Raw genomic sequence first — 15,514 nt, forward strand, 5'->3', positions numbered from 1 at the left:
TCATCAGCCGAGAAAAATCACAGGGTTTATGTCCATGCCTTTTTCTGCCCATCTGTCGCAGTCCATTCAGTCTCGGCTCCTGCGGACAGACCCGTCCCAGATTGTTTAAATCAGTAGTTGCGTTTCCATAAGCGTGAATATTTGTCGATTCCCGGTTTTCTGCAGCGCCTGAGCATTGTACGCATAAAGAGGGCTTTGTTTTCTTATGAAGTGCCTTCTTACTTCCTTCTTGCTGAAGGAAATGATCAGACTGTGCAACTTGGGCAAGTTGACAGTTGGAAAGTCCTTGAAAAAAAATCAGACGAGACATGGAAACGTTGCGCCCGGTCTGTGCTTCTCCGCTCGCTGTTTGTTTTGCTTTGTCGCAGTGAGCAGACGTCAGAGTGAGTACTGGTTACGGTTCAGAGGAATTGTAATCACATTGATTTGAGACACGGATGGGGAGGCAGAGCCACAGTCTTTGCTGGATCTCTGTCATTATCAGTCATTTCTTTCCCTCCCCTCCCCCACCTTAACGTCCCCTGTATCCCATTCACACTGACACACATGCAGTTTATATGCATGTTTGTGTGTGTGTGTGTGTGTACGCTTTATTGTATATACACACTAATATATGTCTATATCACATATCATACTGCAGTACTGCAGTCCAGCCTAGGGAGTGGCTGTGAACATTTTTCTGGAACCACTCTCTCTTTCTCAGGGCAAGCTGGAGAGCTCACAACTTGCAAGAGATGATAAGACATTAAGAGCATGTCTTCTCTCTGTTTCCTGCCCTTTCCCATCTCTCTCTTTCTCTCTCTCTCTCGCTCTCTCAACCTCCTGACCATAACCAACAGGGCATCTACAGCTGCATTCACGGGGTCCAGATCGAGGAGAACAAGTCGGCGCTCAACTCCCCTTCAGCCACCATGAACAACACCCACTCCAGCATCCTGCGCCTGCTCCGCACGGCCAAAAACATGGCGTCCCTCTCGGGGGTCAACGGCTCGCCGCACAGCGCCTTGGACTTCATCCGCCGCGAGTCGTCCGTCTACGACATCTCGGAGCACCGCCGCAGCCTGGCCGGCCACTCGGACTGCAAGCCGCCGTACCTGCCCGAGGACAACATGTTCAGCGACTACATCAGCGAGGTGGAGAGGACTTTCGGGAATTTGCACCTGAAAGATAGCAACCTGTACCAGGACCACTACCTGCACCATCACCAGAGTGCGGCTGCCCCGCTGGGTTTGGGGGCTCCCCCGTCAAACAGGCCCCATAGCCTGGGGAGCAGCAGCTCCCTGGAGGGCGGCATGTACGACTGTGACAGTTTAGGGGGCGGGGTGGCCCCAATATTCACCACCCAGCCCCGGTCGTCCATGACCCACAGGAATAATAAGTTTGACCTGATCGCCAGCCAGACCCCGCCCTCCGGCCCAGGGTTCCAGCAGGGCCTGCCCGACCTGTACGGAAAGTTCAGTTTCAAAGGCGCGGCGTCCAGCTCAGGGTTTATCGCGGGACACGACAGGTACTGCGGGGCGGGGGGCGGAATGAGCGGGGACGATGGGAACATCCGGTCGGACGTGTCGGATATCTCCACCCACACCGTTACCTACGGCAACCTGGAGGGGAACGCCAAGAAGCGCAAGCAGTACAGGGACAGCCTGAAGAAGAGGCCGGCTTCCGCCAAGTCGCGGCGTGAGCTGGACGAGATCGAGCTGGGGTACCGGCGACGACCCCATCACTCGGCCCACCACCACTACCATGGCCCCCAGACACACCGATCGGCATCTCCGCCCCCTGGACCCTCCGAGCGGAAGGGCCAGAGAGGCGGGGCCGGCGGTAACTGCTCCTCGTATGTATTCCGTGACAAGGAAAGCTTGAGAGATTTCTACCTGGACCAGTTCCGCCCCAAGGAAGGGGTCCCTCAGTGGGAACACGTGGATTTGACTGACGGGCCACGGGGGAGCGGTGTGGCCAACCCCGGTGGGGGTGGGGGCAGCGGTTTGGTAGCAGTGGAGGATTTCCTGAAAGGCAAAAGCAAGAAGACAGAGTGTAAGGGTGGTGTCGGAGGAGGGGGCGGCACCTCTGGCCAGGGGCAGCAGGGGCAAACTTGCGGGGGCCTGACAGGGGGGGAGTGGGAGTGTCGAAATTGCCGTGCCACCTGCGGAGGAACCAAACAGATGCTGCACGGGGGCGGAGGTGGGGGGTACGGAGGCGGGCTGGGAGGGGGCGGTTCCGGAGGAGGAGTGGGGGGGGGGAACAGCCGTCCCAGCTCGGCCTCCTGCATGCGCTGTGAAGCTTGCAAAAAGACGGGCAACCTGTACGACATCAGCGAGGACAACAACCACCTTTTGGAACAGCTGGGGGACAAGTACTCCATGGAGGGTGGGAAGGGCGGGGTGATGGGCGGCGTGGGGGGGGTCGGGATGGCGCAGCCGCAGACCCAAGCCCAGCGTCGGAGACCCAGCCTTGGGGGCAAGCCCCTGCGTAGGCAGCATTCTTACGACACGTTCGTCGACCTGCAGAAGGAGGAGGCGGGAGGGCTCGGTGGCGGGATGGGCGGCTTGGGCGGAGGCATGGGTGGAGGTATGGGGGGCGGAGGGATGGGGGGGATGTTGCCCCCACCCAGGAGTGTGAGCCTGAAAGACAAAGATCGCTTTATGGAGGGGGGGAGCCCATACTCTCATATCTTTGACAGGCACGGAGGATCGGAGCGCGAGCGAGTCAGCGACCGGGATCCGCTATTTTTGGGTGAGAGAGGGAAAGGGGGCTCTCACTTTGGGCTGTTCCGGGGAGGTGAGGGGGGGCTGCACCGCCGGTCTTTCGGAGAGAGAGACCGAGATAGAGGGATGATGGGAGGAGGGGTAGGAATGGGAGGTTTCTCCTTGTCCAAGTCTCTCTACCCGGACAGGGTGAACCAGAACCCCTTCATCCCCACGTTTGGCGATGACCAGTGTCTTTTGCACGGTGCCCAATCCTACTATGTTAAGAAACAGCAGCAGCAGCCGCAGTTCCACAAGAGCAGCCCCACTGACTTCAGGGGCTCGATGGGCGCGGCCTCCTTCCTGCCTGCCTCGGCCGCCGCGGGGGTGCTGTCCAACATGGCCCCCAGGTTCCCCAAGGAGCTGTGTTTGGGAGGGGCCCTGGGCAACCACCTCGGGGCCCCCAGTAACAACAAGCTGTTGTCAGCCAGGGATGGGCTTGGCGTCCAGAGGCCCTTCAACAGCTCCAGCAACGGACACGTCTACGAGAAGCTGTCGAGCATCGAATCGGATGTGTGAAACGGGAGAGAGGGAGGGAGAGAGAGGGAGAGAGAAGGAGAGGGAGAAGGGAGGGAGGGAGGATTGGGACAGCCAGAGGGAGAGATGGAGGGAGAGAGAGGGATTGAGATGGAAGGGGTAGTGAAATTCCATTCTGTGGGTACACTTCTGAGAGGAAAGGTATGTATGCAGTGCAAAGGAATGAAAGACGGGAACAGCTGCCCACGAAGTGAAAGAGAGTCACAGGACAAAGAGAGATGCGACAGTACAAAATGGTGGGCAAACGCAGAGAGACAAATCCTATCTGCCCAGAGGCCTTTTTGGCCTCAGCTTCAACGACGATTTTATGGAAGCGATACTTTTTGTAATCATTAAACGAGAGCTTTTCCTTTTACTATAAGCTGGGAAAAAAACCACAAAAAAAGGTTTGTTCAGGGAACAAATACAGTAACGTTTCCTCAAGCCGGATGTTGGAAGCTAAAGCCGAAATACGGAAGCTTGTTTGGAATCCACTGTGCCACCCACCCCCCCAACCCTGCTCCCCATCTCCCCCCCCCCCCTTACAGTTCTTAAAGAGTACTGCAAATTAGGAGGGAGAGGAGCGGGTGGAGAGAGTAAGTGGTTTTTTTACCACTCTAAATGAATATATCAGGAGGGAGTAGAAACCGGTTTATACTATACAGAATCTTCACCTTTAACTTTATCTCACTCTCACCTTACCTCGCCTCTCTTCATCTGTTCCCAATGCCCAAACAAGGGTTTCTTGCCCTGGTTCATGAAACATACAATCATGAATGAGAATAGAATTCCTACCGAACTAACAGGGTATAATAATAATAGTATGAATAGAATTGTGAATAATAAAGATGTTATTAGAACCAGTTATAAAAATGGTTATGTCATTTAGTTTTTTTTTTTTCAGTATTTTACACCATTTAGTATTTGTGGTTATTTATTTGTTAGCTGGCTGTGGCAGGGAGCTCGTTATCTAATTAAACTAACGAGCTGGAAGGCAGAGACAGTAATTTGATTTCCTCGTTTTGTTTTGTTTTCTGTGTTCTTTTTAATGATGTATTATCCATGCTCATTTGTGTGTTTGCTCTTCTGAAATGATGTGACAGGTGGTGAAAGAATTGATTTGCACAGTAATGAACTGTACACACTGATACCGAGCGGGATTTGTGTCACGCAGATGCATCTCAAGTCGAGCAGTCAAAAAGGTGTGTCTCGTGATACGTAGAGGGTCTGACGACGCTGCATGTGGGATGTGCCTTACGTGATTAGGAAAGATGCATATCTGCTAAACATGGCTGGTATAATGGTTAAGATGTGTACAGCAACCTGAAACAGTTTGTTCCAGCATAGCCAGTTGTGTGATATTGCATAGAATATGCCTCAGACTACAGATATATGAGTATTGGGCTCAGCTGAGAACATCTTGCTGTTTGGGTTTCAGAGCCAAAATGGCTACTAGCATGATGAATTGGACTTGCCGATATTCCACTATAAGTCCTGACAAGGGATCCTGACCTCCAGGTGTTTCTTCTAGTTGTGGTCCTTACCTTAAGAGTAGTGGAATCATATTTGATACAGCTCAGATGTGGGCTGAAGGAGGCATTGTAAAAAATATAGTTGAAGGTATTACAGAAGGGTATTACTGAAACATTGATACATACACACAAAATATGTTTAAGGCAAAATAGAGCTCCAGACAGCACCAGACCAGAATGAATGGGTTTCAGTGTCCAAAGATATGCCTTATCACCACAAATCAATTAAAAATATACAAGGTGTTGTACATAAAATATGTCTTAAGTTTGCTGGTTACTGCTAAAAGGAATTGCTACATTCAGTGTAGGGCAACAATTTTTTGTCTTAGATCTAAGGGCTGGTAGAAATTTGATTTAAATGCTGAACTGAGCAAAGAGAATATAAAGCAGGTTTTGAAAGCTACATTTTACAAAGTACAGCATCATGACAACTTCTTATTTTTATCAAATCATACCAAAATGTCTGATCACTATCTTTTATGAATATAAATGGGATGGACATGGTAAAGTATTTAAACCTGGGGGAAGATTTCTTACCCCTGTCTCCAGTTTCCTAAAGGACTAACCACACTGTTCAGCCATGAAGTCATTTAATTTATTATAATCTGATTGGGAATCCTGTGCATTTTTTATACAAATTTTTTATTCACATGTTTCTGCCAACACAATCCCACAAAAACACGAGGCAGAGGACAGAGAACACAGAAGGGAAGAACACATTAGGCAGAATGGAGAAAGGTCAGAGGTCAGGAAGGTCCAGGTTGTACCAGTCAGCATCAGTATCTTCACTTTTTTCCCTGTAAATACATTTAATAATATCTTCAATTTGTACAGTAAGCAGACAGTCAGGATGTAACTTTCAACATGTTTTACAGAAATTTAAGAAATTAAATAAAATGAGCATAAAAAATCCAAAAAACGTAAAAACTGAAAAAATATGCAAAATATGATTAAGTATTACTCATTATAATAGTAGATATAAGTAATCATTTTATTTGGTTTAATGTCATATTATTTACTTAATTATAACACTTTATTAATGAGTATAATAATTATTTTAAGAATATACTTTTTTCTTATTTCCATTAAGGTACTGAGGATAATATAAGTATTGAAGTTTTGTGTGAATGAATGATGTTTAGTTTAGGAGGTCAATGCAAAATTCCCTTAAATTTTATTAAGATCATTTTAAGAAACTCTTCATTCACTCACCAGGTATAGAAATATAGAAAGTGTCATCTATACATGCATGTGATCCTGTATTACATGTATATATAGAGAATGTTGCATATAACTACAGCATTGTGATCCTTCATTTAATTAGATATTCACTGATTAATTTAGTTTGATTGCTATTTTGATAAGCTGTACTAGTTAGTAATAGCTATTTACTGAACCCAGTTCAGATAGATTGCAGGTAATATACCATTTCATCGTCTTCAACAAGCAGCACCACTGCTAGCTCCTGCATTCAGTTGTGTAAGAACTGTATATCCATAACAATGGAATAGAGCATTTAGTGGTTATTGAGAAATTTCTGAAGGTGTGCCACCTCATATGTACAAAATGCCCACATGGCTTGTAAATGTATTATGTATCTCGATATGAAGGGATTTGGAAGTTTTTTGTTTTTTTTTAAATCCAGTTTTACAACCCTTATGAAAAACTAAAATTAGTCATTACTAAAAAACTAAAAAAGGTAAGGTTTCAAGTATGAATTTGAATTTGAGTTTTCAAATTATCAGCGGCATTTTGAAATATGTAGTTTTCAAATTTTCTCATTTTTGTTCCTTACATTAAAAAAAATATAATTTTCCTGGTAGATTTATCAAGTTTCAACTAAAAATATCAGTGTGTGTAGAGATTTGTGTGCGTGAATGGGAATGCATGTCTGTGTGGGTGTGTGTGTTTATGATTATGGTGTGAGTACACACTTTATCATGAATCTGATCTATTTATTTCTGATCTTTCTCAGTTTATGTTTTCAAATTATTATTATTATCAGTCGAGGTATGAGGAAGGATGAGGAGAGTGGAGAAAGGGGGTGTTTTTTTTCATTCATTGATTCATTGAAATTGAGAACTGTGTGTGTGTGTGTGTGTGTGTATTACAGGACAGAGTGAGAGCGATGTCTGGGTCTACTAATCCTTTTTTAGCACAACTAGACAAATTTGTTTTCTTCATTTGCAGTAAACAGCATGATCCCTGCAAATGCATTATGAGGTTTCTTTTTTTACACACATTTGAGTTCATTAACATTAAATTAGTTACTTCTTGTTTATTTGTTTGGTCATTTTATCAGTATGATAATGTTTGATAATTGCTTCCCTATAAATAACATATGTTTTGTGACTATATTTAGACGAAGAAGGTAACAGAAGCAGGATTTAGCCAGGGAGGGTCGGACTGTCTCTTGATTTCTTTCAAATCCTCAGATAGATGCTTTAATTGTCTTTTAAACACAATTCTTTCTTGATTATCACTGATATAAAATATTTTAATTTAGATTTATTAATATGTACCATATTGTCATGTAGCATCAATAATATGTGCCATGAGTAATGATATGTCATTAGCAGCATTAGTTATAGTTTTCTGTAACTAAGGGCAGTCAAATAAATTTAGATTAAATAAGATCAACTTTAATTGTTTGTCTATAGTTGTATAAAAACATATGTACATATGAACACATATACATATACATATATACAGGGCTGCAATAATAATCTATTTGGATGTGAATATAAACCTAAACTGTGAACTTTTCAACAGCCACAAATGTTTTTGATGCTACATAGTATATAATGAAAGCTACAAATATGGTCTACAATATAAATAACCACTAATACAAAATATATCCACTAATACATTTTATATCCTATGTTTATACAAATATATGGATTTAATGATCACTTTTTCTTAATAGTAATTCCACTTTTAATCATATAGTAATGTTTAGTTGTAGTGCTTTGATACTACCTTTCATTTCATTTGCATTGTGCTACTTTATGCAAATTAATAAAAAACACAATTTTGATTAACTGCCAAATATTCTGAACACACAGTTACATTAACAATAATAAAAACAACCACATTAATATAATATTGATAATCGTAGGAATATGAATTTATACGTTAATTTTATGTTTGTTTTAAGGTAGGCCCTGTCATGTTTTGTGGTGTGTCATTGTCATTTGTCATTTTGAACAGTCTTTAGAGTGTAGAGATGGGCTATGGCATATCATGATGGTGTCGAGGAGGTGTGCCATCATGGTGAAGAGGAGGTGTGTTTCCATGGTGTAGAGGAGGTGAAGGTGTGTCACCATGGTGTTGAGAAGGCGTGTTTGCACTCAAAATCTCAAATGTTAGTATTGTTTGTTCAAGTGTAGTTTTTATTCATTGTTATTCCCCCATTGTTTCATCTGTCCCCCCCCCCCAAGTAGTATGCACAAACTTATGTACATCAGTCCGTGTGTGTGATTGTGTGTGTGTGAGTGCGTGTGCGTGTGTGTGCGCACAAGCCCAGAATAGTTTGCGAGTGGTTGAGTGTGTTAAAACTGTTTCCCCATTTCTATAAATAATAATTTACTCTTTAATGTCCTTCCATGATAAACTATGAAAAGGGAAAAAATAATATGTAATTGAAATTTGGGTAACATTTTAGGGCTAAGGGTTGTTGCAAAGAGTGTATCACAAAAATACAAATGAGAAAGATTACAGTGCATTTACTAAAGGTCAATATACAGTATACAACTGCGGTGTTTCAACACACATAGTATGCACTCCCAAATAAATAAGTTAAATTCACTGCAAGCTCTTTCTTTAAATATATAACATATCTTGATTAAATGTATCATCAGTAGAGGTACATGGAATTAATATTTTATGCCAGGACTTTATTACCCTGTATCTGGCCCTTTCTGTAAAATGTTACCAAAATTTTTACATCACAGAAATAACACAACAAAAATAAATAAATGTACAGATTGTGTAAATATGAATATGGAAAAATGATTACACTTATTCCTTCATTTTTTGTATGAAAATAATTAAATAAACAACAATAATAAATTAACAAATTCATTGCAAAAAAAAGAAGAAAATACAAAAAAATTCATAAAGGTACTTATAATATATACTGATATGTACAATGATAAGTGCTAAAATCTGATTCTGTCTCTTTGTACAAAATGAACCAACTAAGAAAGTGTTGAGTATTAATAAAAAAAGATAAGCCTCACCACTGTTACTGTGTCTTTTTTCCCATTCTGCCCTCCTGTTTGCCATTTCCTCCTTCTCTCACAAATTGTTCTGTGCATTCTCATTTTCTTTGGGTTTTTATGAAAACGGTGATATCCCATCTTTTCTGCCCCTCAAGTTTGTCATTTTATAGTCTTTACATGTTGAAACTATCTCCTTCTCTCTTGGAAAAATCTGCAGCTTCTCTCTCTCTCTTGCTCTCTCCCTCTTATACACTGTGCTTGATAGTGATTAGATCTCCAACAGATTTTGCTTATCTTACCACAGCACCCTCTGCAAATGAATTGCTGAATATTTTGTTTTTTTTTTGCGGAGCAGGTTCAGGAAATGAATGGTAGCTCATGAAAATACAGGGCTGTGATAAACTAACGGGGAGAAGTGACATACAGAACAAGGACAAGCTTCAACCTCACAACTCGCAAGAGATGATAAAGACATAATGAGAATGTCCTCATTATTCCCTGCCCCTTTCCATCTCTCTCTGTCTGTCTGTCTCTCCCTTTCCCTCACTCCCTTTCTCCCTCTTTCTGTCTCTGTTTCTGTCTCATTTGTACTTGTATAACAGTGTGAAGCTGGTCTGTCTGGGACCATTCATGAATACCTGCTTGGTGCAGCGGTTAGCCTCCATAGTCTCTGTGTTTGTCTGTTTACGCCTTACTGCTGGGCAGAAGTAGGGGTGGGGGGAGGCGGTCACGGGTGGGGGTGACCACCCAGGAAGCCGGACCATATGGAGTCCTGTCCCCCTCCAGCAGGGCCGTCCTGGCACATGCTTCCCCTGCGCCTGCCAGCACCGCTCCACACTGCTGCACCCCTCTAATCATGCGACAGACTGTCTGCCGTGATGTGGCCGCATGGAGCTTGCTTCTGATCCAGGATGCAGCCGGCGGAGCTCCATATTAGGGCCTCGGTCGCCACATGACACCCAGCCATCCAGTAAGAAGCACTGGTATTGGATTGAGGTGTCGGGGGGTGGTATGGGGGGTGATGTGGGGTGGTGTTCGCTTGAGGTGTGGGGAGAGGTGTTAGGGGGTGGTGTGGGGTGGTGTTGGGGTTGGTGTGGGCAGAAGTGTTGGGGGTAGTGTTGGGAGAGATGTAGGGGGGTGGTGTGGGGTGGTGTTGGGTTGAGGTTGGGATAGGTGTTTAGGGGGGTGGTGTGGGGTGCTGTTGGGTTAAGGTGTTGGGGGGTGGTGTGAAGTGGTGTTGGGTTGAGGTGTGGGGTGGTGTTGGGGATGATGTGGGGAGAGGTGTTGGGGGGTGGTGCTGGTGGAGCACACAGTGAAAGCGTAGCAGAGCATGATGGATGGAAACACTGCCCCGTGCAGGCATGCTGGGAGCAGTCTCCCAGATTGGTCCTGATTAGCTGAAAGCAGCTTAATGCTGTGTGCCTGTCTCCTTGTACATCTAGTCAGTGCTAAGTGTGGTTTTTCTGGCTCTGGTTCTGTGCTGATGTGCATCTGTCTCTCTGGTCTGTGCTGATCTGTGTCTGTCTCTCTGGTCTGTGCTGATCTGGGTCTGTCTCTCTGGTCTGTGCTGATGTGCATCTGTCTCTCTGGTCTGTGCTGATCTGGATCTGTCTCTCTTGTCTGTGCTGATGTGCATCTGTCTCTCTGATTCTGTCCCAATCTGGGTCTGTCTCTCTGGTTCTGTGCTGATCTGGGTCTGTCTCTCAGGTCTGTGAGGATTAGAGTCTGTCTCACTGGTCTGTGTTGATCTGTGTCTGTCTCACTGGTGTGTGCTGATCTGGGTCTGTCTCTCTGGTTCTGTACTGATCTGGGTCTGTCTCTCTGGTCTGTGCTGATGTGCATCTGTCTCTCTGGTCTGTGCTGATCTGGATCTGTCTCTCTTGTCTGTGCTGATGTGCATCTGTCTCTCTGATTCTGTCCCAATCTGGGTCTGTCTCTCTGGTTCTGTGCTGATCTGGGTCTGTCTCTCAGGTCTGTGAGGATTTGAGTCTGTCTCACTGGTCTGTGTTGATCTGTGTCTGTCTCACTGGTGTGTGCTGATCTGGGTCTGTCTCTCTGGTTCTGTACTGATCTGGGTCTGTCTCTCTGGTCTGTGCTGATCTGGGTCTGTCTCTCTGGTCTGTGCTAATCTGGGTTTGTCTCTCTGGTCTGTGCTGATCTGGGTCTGTCTCTCTGGTCTGTGCTGATCTGGGTCTGTCTCTCTGGTCTGTGCTGATGATCTGGGCTCTTTTCCTTCCTGCCCCTCTCTCCATCTATCATTTGCCTGACATGCTGCTCCCCTCTTGCAGTTATTAATTTTTCAGTCACGTTGGAGAGCGAGCCGTATTAAATATTGATAAAGATAGAGAGGGAAAGGTGTGAAGAAACCACGATGTAGCCAGGCCGTTCAGAGGCGAAGGAGAGAAGGGAAAATGGAACAGGAACAGGAGATGACAGGAGGACTAAATAATGGGGAGAGGGGAGTAGGAGGGCTCCCAAAGATCCGGTGTGATGCCCCATTAGGAGCTGCTGGAGGTCAGGCCAGCAGCGTCCCCAAATTTAACCCTGTCTCCCTGACAACCTGCTGCTCTTCCCCAAGACCTCTCTTACAGTTAGTCACAGTGAGTTATGGGGGAGGAGGGGGGTAATAATGGGGGGACATAGTGAGTTCTTGGAGGGGGGATTTCGGGGGGAGGAGTGAGTTATTTTGGGGTTATGGGGAAGAGTCAGTTATTGGGGGTAAGAGTGAGTTATTGGGGGATTATGGGGGAAGAGTGAGTTATTGGGGGATTATGGGGGAAGAGTGAGTTATTGGGGGGTTATGGGGTAAGAGTGAGTTATTGGGGGGTTATGGGGGGAATAATGAGTTATTAGGTTGGTTACAGGGAGAGAGTGAGTTCTTGGGGGAAGAGTGAGTTATTGGGGGGAGAGTGAGATATTGGGGGTTATGGAGGGATGAGTGAGTTATTGGGTTGGTTATCAGGAAGAAGAGTAATTTATGGATGTGAGGGTGCAGGAGAAATAGAAGAGAAGCTCAGATAATTACGGTGGTTGCAGCATATACGTTTTATAACTGCTACTCCAACTCCCTTACTCAATCTCTCTTTTTCAGACCCCCTATTTTTCCTCTTTCCCTCACATCCATAATCCCAGAATCCATTGTGACACATGTACCTACTTTTTGACAATTAACTGTTACCTAGCAACGGGATAATTTGAGACAGAGAGTGAGAGTACAGTGAATGCTGAATGCTTTGTCCCACACTGAAGTGAACACTTATTGTATAATCGCACACAGTCAGCTGCACACACGAGGAAAATATATCTTTGCAAATACGATACGTTTAAAGAAAGTACAGACATTAAACATCAAATCAGTACATACCAGTAGAAGAGCTCAATTTTTCTGTCTGATATATACTGTATATACCCTTTTATATATGCAGTATATATGTGTGTATATATATATATATATATATATCCTCCCCCCATTTCAGGGCACCATAATGTTTGGGACATGCTTGGGATTAATTAAATTAAATGAAAATAGTCATGTATAGTTCTTTGTCGCAAATTCTTTTCATGCAATGACTGCTTGAAGTCTGTGACCCATAGACATCACCAGGTGCTCAGTACCTTCTCTGCCAGGCCTGTACTGCAGCCATCTTCAGCTCCTGCATGTTTTAGGAGATAGTAGCTTTGAATTTTCTCTTCTGCATATGTAACGCATGTTCAATTGGATTTAGATTGGGTGAGTGATTTGCCAGTAACAATTTTTCCAGTTTTTATCTTTGAAAAACTCCTTGTTGCTTTAGCAGTGTGTTTGGGACCATTGTCTTATTGTAGGATGAAGTGATGTCCAATGAGTTTGGAGGCATTTGGTTGAACTTGAGCAGATAAAATGTTTCTGTAAACCTCTAAATTACTTCTGCTGCTGCTATCAGCAGAAGCAACTTCAATGAAGACAGATGAGCCAGGTTCTGTGGCAGCCATACATGCTCAAACCACAACACCCCCAAAGCCATGTTTCACAGATGAGGTGGGGTACTTTTGATTTTGGGCAGTTCCTTTTGGCTTCCTGGTGGTTTGCATCTTGCAGTGCAGCATTTGTAGTTCTATTTGTGAAGTCTTCTGCAGACAGTAGTCACTGATGCATCCACACCTACCTCCTGAAAAATCTTTCTGAGCTGTCAGACCAGTGTTTGGGGGTTTTCCTTCATTATGGCAAGAATTTTTCTGTCATCAACTGTAGAGGTCTTCTTTGGTCTCCATTGAGTTCAACAGGAAAATTAATCAGGAGAAACAATGCTTATAGTATCTACTGCATATCTGGCAGCAGCGCGGTGGTTTGAGGCTCATTTGATACCTTGGACTCTTGATGACTTAAACCCATTTAGCCAACATATGTGTTCCATACTGTATTAGCATAATTTACAGCTGAATCTAGTCCCACCCCCCAATTCCCATAGAGATCCATTCAAATGTTTTTGTATCGCTTGTAGGACAACCTGAAAATAAGATATCCAGAGTCTGATGATGTTGATAGGTCACAGACATCAGGAAGTCATGGCATGCAATGATATGCAACCAAATACAAACATGACTCTTTTATTTGACATTATGTTATTTTGTCTACTGTATAAGTGAATTTCCCTGCTTCTAGCTTTTCCAGTTCACTGCAGCAAATGTAAACGAGCAAATGGTGGCACAGGAGGTCTCAGGAGTGCATTTGTTTAATTCTTGCTAATTTTCTGACCAATGATTTGTTGTTAAGACCATTAAAAGCTTAATATTTTGCCATTTAGATGTATTTACACAAGGACTTGTTAATACAGGAGTATGATTTTTCCGTGATATTGTGATAGATACCCACAATTTTATCTGACACATAACGATGGGGGAGGGAATAGCAAACAATAGAAGGAGGTGATAGATGAAGGATGGATGGATGAAGAAGAGGAGGAAGGTGATGGAGGAGGGTGTAATAAAGAGGGTGAGAGGTTAATAGGTAGAGGAGTGGGTTAATATGGATAATAAATTAGTGGAGAGTGATTGGAATGAAGGGACAGATGGAGAGGAAGAGAAACAAGTGAGAGAACATTTACAGGGAGGGTGAAAGACAGAAGGTGAAAAGAAGAGATGGAGAGAGAACGAGAAGTGGGGACAGAGATTGTTGCCATAGCAACAGGGCCTAGCAGTTCTGACACCATACTTTAATTTTTCAGGGGGCAGTTATAAGGTTACTTTAAACAGAATTTATAACATGATAAAAACAATATATGTGTTTATGGTTTTGTGTCCACTTCCCCTCTGATTTAGCTTTGGCTCAATTCTCTCGAATGTTTATAAATTATTTTTGAACATCACAGATGTGCCACATTTTAAACATCTTGGGGGCCGATTTGCATGTTTTAGTTCTACCCTGCCCCCCCCCCCCCCCCCCATAAAATGTAATGTAATTATTGCCATAATAAATTTTTTGAATTTAATATAATTGGATATATTTTAGATATATCTTGCCTGTAATTAAACAGGAACAATAAAAAGAATTAATAACTAAACAAATAAACAAATAATGCATGAACTTCCTTGGTAGTTCAACTCACTATGACCAACTGTGGACCATACTGGCAGTACTGCTAGTGTGGTTATACTTGTGTAAGTAAGTGGCCAGATGGACAGCACTCTCACCTATAAACAGGTTTTCAGTTCAAAACTAGCTAAGTGAATGTATGAATTAATGAAATGATTAATGAATTAATTGATTCATTTGTCCCCCTCTTGTACTGTACAGTCTTTACTGGATGGACTGCTTTAACTCTGTACTGCTTCAGTAGGTTAGCTACAGTAAGCCACCCCAAAACACTAATGCTCAGACATCCCTTCTTTCCTCTCCTCCACCTCCACTCTCGCGGTATCCGTAGCGAGGGAGGCTGGGCTCCAAGGTTGCTAGGAGACTGGTGAGTTTAGCAATGCACCTCTTTAAGAAGAAGACTTCCTTGATGAGATCGCTGAGGGACTCGGAGAGACAACGCACCCTACAGGACACAGGCAGTGAGGCAGGTACCATTAACAGTATTTGTTCTGCTGTACTGCACTGTAGTTTTAACAGTCTAAACACAAATATTGCTTTATTTGTATGCAGTTTATTGTTGATATTGTTGCACCAAATACAGTAAATGACCTTACTGACTCATTATACAGTACGTGCTAGCAGTCTGAGTCACACATCACACTAAAGCACAGTTAGTGCAGCGTAATCTCATGGTAGATTGGTGGTCTGCCCAGTACAGCTCTGAGAGGCTGTACACTGGTCACTGTGCACCAGGGTTAAATTGCCTGGAGCAGGAAGGGAGTATGGTGCTGAGCTCTGATTGGTGACTTCCTGATAACTGGGGGGTTCTGCACCCCCTTGAACCCAGAGCACAGGTCAGAATGCATGGGCATGTTCTTAAAACATCAGCCCCTCTTACAGAACAGGCACAGATGTAATTTAGGCAGAGTGACCTGAATGTGTCAG

The 15,514-nt window shown here is 44.0% G+C and overlaps 1 protein-coding gene across 3 annotated transcripts in view; it reads left to right on the top strand.

Moving 5' to 3' along the window:
- LOC118216956 (glutamate receptor ionotropic, NMDA 2B-like) overlaps positions 1–9,032 on the top strand; it is a 75,212-nt gene extending 66,180 nt beyond the window's left edge. For 2 of the 3 annotated variants that reach the window (XM_035398622.1, XM_035398623.1), the window contains exon 17: positions 840–3,263. In XM_035398622.1, coding sequence (XP_035254513.1) covers positions 840–3,263 — 2,424 coding nt within the window. Of the gene's footprint in view, positions 1–839 lie in introns of all 3 variants that reach the window. The other variant, XM_035398624.1, reaches the window with a different exon arrangement.
- Positions 9,033–15,514: the final 6,482 nt, after the last annotated feature.

This window comes from Anguilla anguilla, chromosome 17 (genome assembly GCF_013347855.1).
Source record: "Anguilla anguilla isolate fAngAng1 chromosome 17, fAngAng1.pri, whole genome shotgun sequence".
In the NCBI taxonomy this organism is placed as follows: Eukaryota; Metazoa; Chordata; class Actinopteri; order Anguilliformes; family Anguillidae; genus Anguilla; species Anguilla anguilla.